At 52.9% G+C, this 12779-nt stretch overlaps 1 protein-coding gene across 7 annotated transcripts in view; it reads right to left on the bottom strand.

Annotated features, from left to right (window-relative positions):
* The window catches only part of POMT2 (protein O-mannosyltransferase 2), a 36207-nt gene that overhangs the window by 18357 nt on the left and 5071 nt on the right, over positions 1–12779 (bottom strand). For 6 of the 7 annotated variants that reach the window (XM_073587334.1, XM_073587347.1, XM_073587339.1 and 3 more), the window contains 5 exons: positions 7202–7306; positions 7011–7119; positions 6825–6933; positions 5821–5980; positions 303–409 (listed from right to left, as the gene is read on the bottom strand). In XM_073587334.1, coding sequence (XP_073443435.1) covers positions 303–409; positions 5821–5980; positions 6825–6933; positions 7011–7119; positions 7202–7306 — 590 coding nt within the window. The remainder of the gene's footprint in view (positions 1–302; positions 410–5820; positions 5981–6824; positions 6934–7010; positions 7120–7201; positions 7307–12779) is intronic. The other variant, XM_073587354.1, reaches the window with a different exon arrangement.

The following is a 12779-nucleotide window of genomic DNA, read 5'->3' as shown; positions in this document are numbered from 1 at the left end:
GACATGTGACAACCGGAGTCACGTATATTGGGCTCAGGGGACACATACTGGAGACTACACCATGGAGGACTACAAGTGACAGCAGAGGACAGAACTCGGGGACTCGCGCTAGTGATAATAATCAGTTGTTTCCATGTGAAGGAGGGAACCTGGAGCAGATTGCCCACAGTTCTGAGCGTGGAACGCCAGAAATCATGGCTGGCTGTTAGGACGACTGCGCCGGTTCTCCTGATGTTCACCCATCTCTGCAGTTAGTGTGCGGCCCCCCCCCTGGTGAGAGCTTACATATATCCTAATCTTACCTGCTATTGAGAACAGCAAAATGGACAACAAAAATCAGGGCGTAAAGGGCGAGCGGCAGCAAAATGAGGCAGAGGACACGAGCAGCCACGTGACGGATGACAACATCCTGTGATAGGAGACAGATTAAAACGACATGATGAGTGAATTGTACAGATGGACTACAGGGACCAGCAGGTATCACCCAGCATCAACTATAGTCCTAATTAACCCCGTCCCACTGTTAGGAATGGAAGGTCTGTACCTGAGCTGCAACTTCGCGCTCGTGGGCGGGCTCTGGCTCGCCGTCAGGTCACCTGTCGCCCTTCACTGGCCATGAGGGGTGGAGGGGCACCTCCAGGGGGCAAAGCTTGCGGGGTGTTAGCTCGGTCTGGATATCGCATTCTAAAACATACACTCCTAGCATTGCTGGGAGACCGGATGCCGCTGGTCTCAGCAAGTGTGCTGTGCTGAGCTCCCTGGTCTTACCTGCTGTCAGATGGTGCGGGAGGTGGCTGCTCCCAGCGACTGTGCTGTGCGGGGCTCCCTGGTGTTAGTTGCTGCCAGCAGGTGCGGGAGGTGGCTGCACCCAGCGACTGTGCTGTGCGGGGCTCCCTGGTGTTAGTTGCTACCAGAAGGTGCGGGAGGTGGCTGCACCCAGCGACTGTGCTGTGCGGGGCTCCCTGGTGTTAGTTGCTACCAGCAGGTGCGGGAGGTGGCTGCACCCAGCGACTGTGCTGTGCGGGGCTCCCTGGTGTTAGTTGCTGCCAGCAGGTGCGGGAGGTGGCTGCACCCAGCGACTGTGCTGTGCGGGGCTCCCTGGTGTTAGTTGCTGCCAGCAGGTGCGGGAGGTGGCTGCACCCAGCGACTGTGCTGTGCGGGGCTCCCTGGTGTTAGTTGCTACCAGAAGGTGCGGGAGGTGGCTGCACCCAGCGACTGTGCTGTGCGGGGCTCCCTGGTGTTAGTTGCTACCAGCAGGTGCGGGAGGTGGCTGCACCCAGCGACTGTGCTGTGCGGGGCTCCCTGGTGTTAGTTGCTGCCAGCAGGTGCGGGAGGTGGCTGCACCCAGCGACTGTGCTGTGCGGGGCTCCCTGGTGTTAGTTGCTGCCAGCAGGTGCGGGAGGTGGCTGCACCCAGCGACTGTGCTGTGCGGGGCAACCTGGTGTTAGTTGCTGCCAGCAGGTGCGGGAGGTGGCTGCACCCAGCGACTGTGCTGTGCGGGGCTCCCTGGTGTTAGTTGCTACCAGCAGGTGCGGGAGGTGGCTGCACCCAGCGACTGTGCTGTGCGGGGCTCCCTGGTGTTAGTTGCTACCAGCAGGTGCGGGAGGTGGCTGCACCCAGCGACTGTGCTGTGCGGGGCTCCCTGGTGTTAGTTGCTACCAGCAGGTGCGGGAGGTGGCTGCACCCAGCGACTGTGCTGTGCGGGGCTCCCTGGTGTTAGTTGCTGCCAGCAGGTGCGGGAGGTGGCTGCACCCAGCGACTGTGCTGTGCGGGGCTCCCTGGTGTTAGTTGCTGCCAGCAGGTGCGGGAGGTGGCTGCACCCAGCGACTGTGCTGTGCGGGGCAACCTGGTGTTAGTTGCTGCCAGCAGGTGCGGGAGGTGGCTGCACCCAGCGACTGTGCTGTGCGGGGCTCCCTGGTGTTAGTTGCTACCAGCAGGTGCGGGAGGTGGCTGCACCCAGCGACTGTGCTGTGCGGGGCTCCCTGGTGTTAGTTGCTACCAGCAGGTGCGGGAGGTGGCTGCACCCAGCGACTGTGCTGTGCGGGGCTCCCTGGTGTTAGTTGCTACCAGCAGGTGCGGGAGGTGGCTGCACCCAGCGACTGTGCTGTGCGGGGCTCCCTGGTGTTAGTTGCTGCCAGCAGGTGCGGGAGGTGGCTGCACCCAGCGACTGTGCTGTGCGGGGCTCCCTGGTGTTAGTTGCTACCAGCAGGTGCGGGAGGTGGCTGCACCCAGCGACTGTGCTGTGCGGGGCTCCCTGGTGTTAGTTGCTACCAGCAGGTGCGGGAGGTGGCTGCACCCAGCGACTGTGCTGTGCGGGGCTCCCTGGTGTTAGTTGCTACCAGCAGGTGCGGGAGGTGGCTGCACCCAGCGACTGTGCTGTGCGGGGCTCCCTGGTGTTAGTTGCTGCCAGCAGGTGCGGGATGTGGCTGCTCCCAGCAACTGTGCTGTGCGGAGCTCCCTGGTCTTACCTGCTGCCAGCGGGTGCGGGATGTGGTTGCTCCCAGCAACTGTGCTGTGCGAAGCTTCCTGGTGTTATGTAGCAGGAGGTCATCACACCTTCACCCAGCTTAACACCCACTCCACAATGAACTATTATTACTATTATGTCATGGAGAGGGGCTACACAGCCAATGCTGGCTGCTAATGGCAGGGTCGGCACCAGTTCCCATCACTGATGTTTACCTTTTAAATGCTGCTGACAGTCACTGACAGCAGTATGTCAACTGTGCAATCTTGCACAGGTGTCCGTTCTAGCCGCTATAGCACCTGCCCTCTCCCTTGGGGGTCTTCCATTTTGATTCTCTGTGAGGGCCAGACAGAGTTGCGATTTTTGGTACTCACAATGCTGTCAAAAATAACGCAGCAATCAAAATGTCAAATCTACCCCAAAACAGTGTCCATAGAAAAAGCAGCGCGCCCTGCGGAAAGCGAGCTACCGGCTAACACAGCAGCAAATGCAGTGTCACCGCACAGACCTGGAGGACCGAACTACCCGCTAACACAGCAGCAAATGCAGCGTCACCACACAGATATGGAGGGTCGAGCTACCAGATAACACAGCGGCAAATGCAGCATCACCGCACAGACCTGGTGGGACGAGCTACTGGCTAACACAGCGGCAAATGTAGCCTCACCGCACAGACCTGGAGGATTGAGCTACCGGCTAACATGAAAACAAATGCAGCGTCACCGCACAGACCTGAAAGATCGAACTACCGGCTAACATGGCGTCGTATGCAGCGTCACCGCCCAAACCAGGAGGATTGAGCTCCCGGCTAATACGGCGGCAAATGCAGCTTTACCACACAGGCCTGGAGGATCGAACTGCCGGCTAACATGATGGCAAATGCAGCGTTACCGCACGGACCTGGAGGGTCAAACTACAGGCTAACACAGCGTCAAATGCAACATCACCGCACAGACCTGGAGGATCAAGCTGCTGGCTAAAACAGGGTCAAATGCAAAGTCATCGCACAGACCAGGAGGATCGATCTACTAGCTAACACAATGGCAAATGCAGAGTCAATGCACAAACCTGGAGAATCGAGCTACTAACTAACACGAAAGCAAATGCAGCATCACCACACAGACCTGAAGGATCGAGTTTCTGGCTAACATGGTGGGAAACGCAGCGCCACCTCCCAAACCAGGAGGATTGAGCTACCAGCTAACACAGCAGCAAATGCAGTTTCACCACACAGACCTGGTGGGCCAAGTTACCAGTTAACACAGTAGCAAAGGCAGCATCACCGCACAGACCTGGAGAGTCGAGCTGTCGGCTAGTGAAGCGACAAATGCAGTGACACCGCACAGACCTGGAGGATCGAGCTACCAGCTAACACAGCGGCAAATGTAGAGTCACCGCACAGACCTGGAGGGTTCAGCTACCGGCTAACACAGCGGCAAATGTAGAGTCACCGCACAGACCTGGAGGGTTCAGCTACCGGCTAACACAGCGGCAAATGTAGTGTCACCGCATAGACCTGGAGGACTGAGCTACAGGCTGACACGAAAACAAATGCAGCGTCACCGCACAGACCTGAAAGATCAAACTACCGGCTAACATGGCGTCATATGCAGCGTCACCGCCCAAACCAGGAGGATTGAGCTCCCGGCTAACACGGCGGCAAATGCAGCGTTACCGCACAGACCTGGAGGATCGAACTACCAGCTAAAACAGCAGTAAATGCAGCATCACCACACAGACCTAGAGGATCGAATTACCGACTAACACAGCGGCAAATGCAGCATTACTGCAAAGACCTGGAGAATCGAGCTACTGGCTGACACGAAAGCAAATGCAGCATTACTGCACAGATCTGAAGGATCGAGTTTACGGCTAACATGGCGGGAAATGCAGCATCACCTCCCAAACCAGGAGGATTGAGCTACCAGCTAACACAGCGGCAAATGCAGCGTTACCACAAAGACCTGGAGGGTCGAGCTACTGGCTAACACAGCGGCAAATGCAACATCACCGCAAATACCTGGAGGAGCGAGCGACCAGCTAAAACAGCAGCAAATGCAGCGTTACCGCACAGACCTGGAGGATCGAACTACCAGCTAAAACAGCAGCAAATGCAGCGTTACCACACAGACCTAGAGGATCGAATTACCGACTAACACAGCGGCAAATGCAGCATCACTGCAAAGACCTGGAGAATCGAGCTACTGGCTAACACGAAAGCAAATGCAGCATCTCCGCACAGACCTGAAGGATCGAGTTTCCGGATAACATAGCAGAAAATGCAGCGTCACCTCCCAAACCAGGAGGATTGAGCTACCAGCTAACACAGCGGCAAATGCAGCGTTACCACAAAGACCTGGAGGGTCGAGCTACTGGCTAACACAGCGGCAAATGCAACATCACCGCAAATACCTGGAGGAGCGAGCGACCAGCTAAAACAGCGGCAAATGCAGCATCACCGTACTGACCTGGAGGATCGAACTACCGACTTAACACAGCAGCAAATGCAGTGTCACTGCAAAGACCTGGAGGGTCGAGCTACCGTCTAAGGCTATGTGCACACGGTGCGGATTCTGCTGCGGATCCGCAGCGTTTCAGGCTCTGCGGGTCCGCAGCAGCTTTAGCTGCATTGTACAGTACCACTGCTTTCAATGGTAACCTAAAAAACACTGTGCACATGCTGCAGATTTTTCCGCGGGTTCAAATCCGCTGCATGTCAATTCTTTGTGCAGAATCCGCAGCGGTTTCACACCTTCTCCATTGTAGAGGTAAACCGCAGGCTAATCCGCAGGTAAACCGCAGGTCTTTTGACCTGAGATTTTACCTGCGGATTTTTACAAATCCACGCGGAAAAATCCGCAGGACCAAAATCTACGTGTGCACATAGCCTAACACGGCGGCAAATGCAACATCACCGCACAGACCTGGAGGATTACATTTCTGTCACCACACTTGGGATTGTGTCCCTTTTTCTCAGCACATCATGTGCTGCTTGACAGGACTCAGAAACGCTCGTCCTCATACAGATGCAGTGATGGACACAAAGTCCCAGCTCCGCGAAGGGAAAACAAAAGTGGAGCATGTGCTTAGGGATTTGCGAGGCTCTGATCCGACATTTTTCTGTCCCCTGCAGCAGCCACCTTCTCTCTGCGCCCGCTATCCTCACCAACACTACCATTTATTAGGTCCCACGGGGTCATGACATATACGACACGGGGTCCAGCAAGCACCAATGGTGCTCAGGATGCTGGGCAGAGAAGGTGGTTGCTGCGGGGACAGAGAGACGCAGGGTCATCTCATCATACATTGTAACCAACATCATCATCACAATGTCCAGAGCAGCCAGTACTCACAATCGTAATCCGCAGATCTCCCAGAAGCCGCCACAAGTCCCGGGCTGTGTTCACACCAACCAAGACGATCACAAAAAGACCCACGAACTTCACTCCCATCGCTCCAGCTAGATTCACGCCAGTCAGTGCCAGCCACAGCCACCAGGAGGCGCTGAAAGGTCTGAAAGAAATGGGGGTCAAGGCCTGAGAACTTCACTAGTGGGGTCAGGGTTTGGGAGTGTCAGGATCGGGGTCAGGGCCTGAGAGTGGTAGGACGGGTTCAGGACCTGAGAGCGGCAGTAGAGGGGTCAGTGTTTGGGAGTGTCAGGAGTGGGGTTAGGTTCTGGGAGTGTCAGAAGAGGGGTCAGAGTCTGGGAGTGTCAGGAGTGGGGTCGGGGTGTGTCAGAAGCGGGGTCATGCTCTGGGAATGTCAGAAGTGGGGTCTGGGAATGTCAGAAGTGGGGTCAGGGTCTGGGAATGTCAGAAGTGGGGTCAGGGTCTGGGAATGTCAGAAGTGGGGTCAGGGTCTGGGAATGTCAGAAGTGGGGTCAGGGTCTGGGAATGTCAGAAGTGGGGTCATGGTCTGGGAGTGTCAGAAGCGGGGTCAGGGTCTGGGAGTGTCAGCAGCAGGGTCAGGGTCTGGGAGTGTCAGCAGCAGGGTCAGGGTCTGGGAGTGTCAGCAGCAGGGTCAGGGTCTGTCAGTAGCGGGGTCAGGGTCTGGGAGTGTCAGCAGCAGGGTCAGGGTCTGGGAGTGTCAGCAGCAAGGTCAGGGTCTGGGAGTGTCAGCAGCAGGGTCAGGGTATGACAGAAGCGGGGTCAGGGCCTGAGAATGTCAGGAGCGGGGTCAGGGTCTGGGAGTGTCAGGAGTGGGGTCAGGGTCTGGGAGTGTCAGCAGCAGGGTCAGGGTATGTCAGAAGCGGGGTCAGGGTCTGAGAATGTCAGAAGTGGGGTCAGGGTCTGGGAGTGGCAGGAGTGGGGTCAGGGTCTGGAAGTGGCAGGAGTGGGGCCCATGTGAAGCCACTTACCTGCTGGAGCAGGACTGGAACATGACCATGCTCAGTACTGCAGCCATGATGAAGAACATGAGGATGGGATCCAGCAAGATGTATTGCGATAGCGTGATGCAGCCCGTGTCTGGGGGGCAAAGGGCCGTTACATGGCGTCTGTTCAGGGGTAGCCCCCCAATACCTGACCTGTGCGGTGCAACATACCTAGGAGGACAAGCAGAGAGGCAAGCAGCGCCACTGCCACCGACCGCGACAGCTGCCGGACAATTAGAAACGCAAAGGGAGGAAGCCAGGCCCCGAGGAAGGCGCAGAACTGCAGCGAAAGAAGCCATGATAAACAGGGGACTGCCAACCCACCCAGCCGACCAACCTCTGCCCCTCACCCCACAACTCACCCCTCTCATGCCTACATACGAGTGGCTGCCATAGTGGAGCCCGGGCTGCAGGAAGGAGAAGGAGCCATCATAACCAGTCAGACGCCCGGCGAGTCCGATCAGCATCTGCAGAAGGGAGAGAAGATGATGCTATATATTACAGGGGGACGGTCAGTGAGGACAGTTATATATTACAGGGGGACGGTCAGTGAGGACAGTTATATATTACAGGGGGACGGTCAGTGAGGACAGTTATATATTACAGGGGGACGGTCAGTGAGGACAGTTATATATTACACGGGGACGGTCAGTGAGGACAGTTATATATTACAGGGGGACGGTCAGTGAGGACAGTTATATATTACAGGGGGACGGTCAGTGAGGACAGTTATATATTACAGGGGGACGGTCAGTGAGGACAGTTATATATTACAGGGGGACGGTCAGTGAGGACAGTTATATATTACACGGGGACGGTCAGTGAGGACAGTTATATACTACAGGGGGACGGTCAGTGAGGACAGTTATATATTACACGGGGACGGTCAGTGAGGACAGTTATATATTACACGGGGACGGTCAGTGAGGACAGTTATATATTACAGGGGGACGGTCAGTGAGGACTTTATATAATACAGGGGGACGGTCAGTGAGGACAGTTATATATTACACGGGGACGGTCAGTGAGGACAGTTATATATTACAGGGGGACGGTCAGTGAGGACAGTTATATATTACACGGGGACGGTCAGTGAGGACAGTTATATATTACACGGGGACGGTCAGTGAGGACAGTTATATATTACAGGGGGACGGTCAGTGAGGACAGTTATATATTACACGGGGACGGTCAGTGAGGACTTTATATAATACAGGGGGACGGTCAGTGAGGACAGTTATATATTACAGGGGGACGGTCAGTGAGGACAGTTATATATTAGACGGGGACGGTCAGTGAGGACAGTTATATATTACAGGGGGACGGTCAGTGAGGACAGTTATATATTACACGGGGACGATCGGTGAGGACAGTTATATATTACAGGGGGACGATCAGTGAGCGCAGTTATATATTACACGGGGACGGTCAGTGAGGACAGTTATATATTACACGGGGACGGTCAGTGAGGACAGTTATATATTACACGGGGACAGTCAGTGAGGACAGTTATATATTACAGGGGGACGGTCAGTGAGCGCAGATATTACAGGGAGATGGTCAGTGAGCGCAGTTATATATTACAGGGGGACGGTCAGTGAGGACAGTTATATATTACAGGGGGACGGTCAGTGAGGACAGTTATATATTACAGGGGGACGGTCAGTGAGGACAGTTATATATTACAGGGGGACGGTCAGTGAGGACAGTTATATATTACAGGGGGACGGTCAGTGAGGACAGTTATATATTACAGGGGGACGGTCAGTGAGGACAGTTATATATTACACGGGGACGGTCAGTGAGGACTTTATATAATACAGGGGGACGGTCAGTGAGGACAGTTATATATTACAGGGGGACGGTCAGTGAGGACAGTTATATATTACACGGGGACGGTCAGTGAGGACAGTTATATATAACACGGGGACGGTCAGTGAGGACAGTTATATATTACACAGGGACGGTCAGTGAGGACAGTTATATATTACACAGGGACGGTCAGTGAGGACTTTATATAATACAGGGGGACGGTCAGTGAGGACAGTTATATAATACAGGGGGGACGGTCAGTGAGGACAGTTATATATTACAGGGGGACGGTCAGTGAGGACAGTTATATATAACACGGGGACGGTCAGTGAGGACAGTTATATATTACAGGGGGACGGTCAGTGAGGACAGTTATATATTACACGGGGACGGTCAGTGAGGACTTTATATAATACAGGGGGACGGTCAGTGAGGACAGTTATATATTACAGGGGGACGGTCAGTGAGGACAGTTATATATTACACGGGGACGGTCAGTGAGGACAGTTATATATTACAGGGGGACGGTCAGTGAAGACAGTTATATATTACAGGGGGACGATCGGTGAGGACAGTTATATATTACAGGGGGACGATCAGTGAGCGCAGTTATATATTACACGGGGACGGTCAGTGAGGACAGTTATATATTACACGGGGACGGTCAGTGAGGACAGTTATATATTACACGGGGACAGTCAGTGAGGACAGTTATATATTACAGGGGGACGGTCAGTGAGCGCAGATATTACAGGGAGATGGTCAGTGAGCGCAGTTATATATTACAGGGGGACGGTCAGTGAGGACAGTTATATATTACAGGGGGACGGTCAGTGAGGACAGTTATATATTACAGGGGGACGGTCAGTGAGGACAGTTATATATTACAGGGGGACGGTCAGTGAGGACAGTTATATATTACAGGGGGACGGTCAGTGAGGACAGTTATATATTACAGGGGGACGGTCAGTGAGGACAGTTATATATTACACGGGGACGGTCAGTGAGGACTTTATATAATACAGGGGGACGGTCAGTGAGGACAGTTATATAATACAGGGGGGACGGTCAGTGAGGACAGTTATATATTACAGGGGGACGGTCAGTGAGGACAGTTATATATTACACGGGGACGGTCAGTGAGGACAGTTATATATAACACGGGGACAGTCAGTGAGGACAGTTATATATTACACGGGGACAGTCAGTGAGGACAGTTATATATTACAGGGGGACGGTCAGTGAGCGCAGATATTACAGGGGGATGGTCAGTGAACGCAGTTATATATTACAGGGGGACGGTCAGTGAGGACAGTTATATATTACACGGGGACGGTCAGTGAGCGCAGTTATATATTACAGAGGGACGGTCAGTGAGCGTAGTTATATATTACACGGGGACGGTCAGTGAGGACAGTTATATATTACAGGGGGACGGTCAGTGAGGACAGTTATATATTACACGGGGACGGTCAGTGAGGACAGTTATATATTACACGGGGACGGTCAGTGAGGACAGTTATATATTACACGGGGACAGTCAGTGAGGACAGTTATATATTACAGGGGGACGGTCAGTGAGCGCAGATATTACAGGGAGATGGTCAGTGAGCGCAGTTATATATTACAGGGGGACGGTCAGTGAGGACAGTTATATATTACAGGGGGACGGTCAGTGAGGACAGTTATATATTACAGGGGGACGGTCAGTGAGGACAGTTATATATTACACGGGGACGGTCAGTGAGGACTTTATATAATACAGGGGGACGGTCAGTGAGGACAGTTATATAATACAGGGGGACGGTCAGTGAGGACAGTTATATATTACAGGGGGACGGTCAGTGAGGACAGTTATATATTACACGGGGACGGTCAGTGAGGACAGTTATATATAACACGGGGACGGTCAGTGAGGACAGTTATATATTACACGGGGATGGTCAGTGAGGACAGTTATATATTACAGAGGGACGGTCAGTGAGGACAGTTATATATTACACGGGAACGGTCAGTGAGCGCAGTTATATATTACACGGGGACGGTCAGTGAGGACAGTTATATATTACAGGGGGACGGTCAGTGAGCGCAGTTATATATTACAGGGGGACGATCAGTGAGGACAGTTATATATTACAGGGGGACGGTCAGTGAGGACAGTTATATATTACAGGGGGACGGTCAGTGAGGACAGTTATATAATACAGGGGGACGGTCAGTGAGGACAGTTATATATTACAGGGGGACGGTCAGTGAGGACAGTTATATATTACACGGGGACGGAGAGTGAGGACAGTTATATATTACACGGGGACGGTCAGTGAGGACAGTTATATATTACACGGGGACAGTCAGTGAGGACAGTTATATATTACACGGGGACGGTCAGTGAGCGCAGATATTACAGGGAGATGGTCAGTGAGCGCAGTTATATATTACAGGGGGACGGTCAGTGAGGACAGTTATATATTACAGGGGGACGGTCAGTGAGGACAGTTATATATTACAGGGGGACGGTCAGTGAGGACAGTTATATATTACAGGGGGACGGTCAGTGAGGACAGTTATATATTACAGGGGGACGGTCAGTGAGGACAGTTATATATTACACGGGGACGGTCAGTGAGGACTTTATATAACACAGGGGGACGGTCAGTGAGGACAGTTATATAATACAGGGGGACGGTCAGTGAGGACAGTTATATATTACACGGGGACGGTCAGTGAGGACAGTTATATATTACACGGGGACGGTCAGTGAGGACAGTTATATATAACACGGGGACGGTCAGTGAGGACAGTTATATATTACACGGGGACGGTCAGTGAGGACAGTTATATATTACACGGGGACGGTCAGTGAAGACAGTTATATATTACAGGGGGACGGTCAGTGAGCGCAGATATTACAGGGGGATGGTCAGTGAACGTAGTTATATATTACAGGGGGACGGTCAGTGAGGACAGTTATATATTACACGGGGACGGTCAGTGAGCGCAGTTATATATTACAGAGGGACGGTCAGTGAGCGTTGTTATATATTACACGGGGACGGTCAGTGAGGACAGTTATATATTACAGGGGGACGGTCAGTGAGGACAGTTATATATTACACAGGGACGGTCAGTGAGCGCAGTTATATATTACACGGGGACGGTCAGTGAGGACAGTTATATATTACAGGGGGACGGTCAGTGAGGACAGTTATATATTACACAGGGACGGTCAGTGAGCGCAGTTATATATTACACGGGGACGGTCAGTGAGGACAGTTATATATTACAGGGGGACGGTCAGTGAGCGCAGATATTACAGGGGGACGGTCAGTGAGCGCAGATATATATTACAGAGGGACGGTCAGTGAGCGCAGTTATATATTACACAGGGACGGTCAGTGAGCGCAGTTATATATTACACGGGGACGGTCAGTGAGGACAGTTATATATTACAGGGGGACGGTCAGTGAGCGCAGATATTACAGGGGGACGGTCAGTGAGCGCAGTTATATATTACAGAGGGACGGTCAGTGAGCGCAGTTATATATTACACGGGGACGGTCAGTGAGGACAGATATATTACAGGGGGACGGTCAGTGAGGACAGTTATATATTACAGGGGGACGGTCAGTGAGGACAGTTATATATTACAGGGGGACGGTCAGTGAGGACAGTTATATATTACACGGGGACGGTCAGTGAGGACTTTATATAATACAGGGGGACGGTCAGTGAGGACAGTTATACAATACAGGGGGACGGTCAGTGAGGACAGTTATATATTACAGGGGGACGGTCAGTGAGGACAGTTATATATTACACGGGGACGGTCAGTGAGGACAGTTATATATAACACGGGGACGGTCAGTGAGGACAGTTATATATAACACGGGGACGGTCAGTGAGGACAGTTATATATTACACGGGGACAGTCAGTGAGGACAGTTATATATTACAGGGGGACGGTCAGTGAGCGCAGATATTACAGGGGGATGGTCAGTGAACGCAGTTATATATTACAGGGGGACGGTCAGTGAGGACAGTTATATATTACATGGGGACGGTCAGTGAGCGCAGTTATATATTACAGAGGGACGGTCAGTGAGCGTAGTTATATATTACACGGGGACG

Source organism: Dendrobates tinctorius, unplaced genomic scaffold (genome assembly GCF_039654945.1).
Source record: "Dendrobates tinctorius isolate UK_male_01 unplaced genomic scaffold, ASM3965494v1 ptg000010l, whole genome shotgun sequence".
Lineage (NCBI taxonomy): Eukaryota > Metazoa > Chordata > Amphibia > Anura > Dendrobatidae > Dendrobates > Dendrobates tinctorius.
This window is presented reverse-complemented; position numbering and strand designations above follow the sequence as displayed.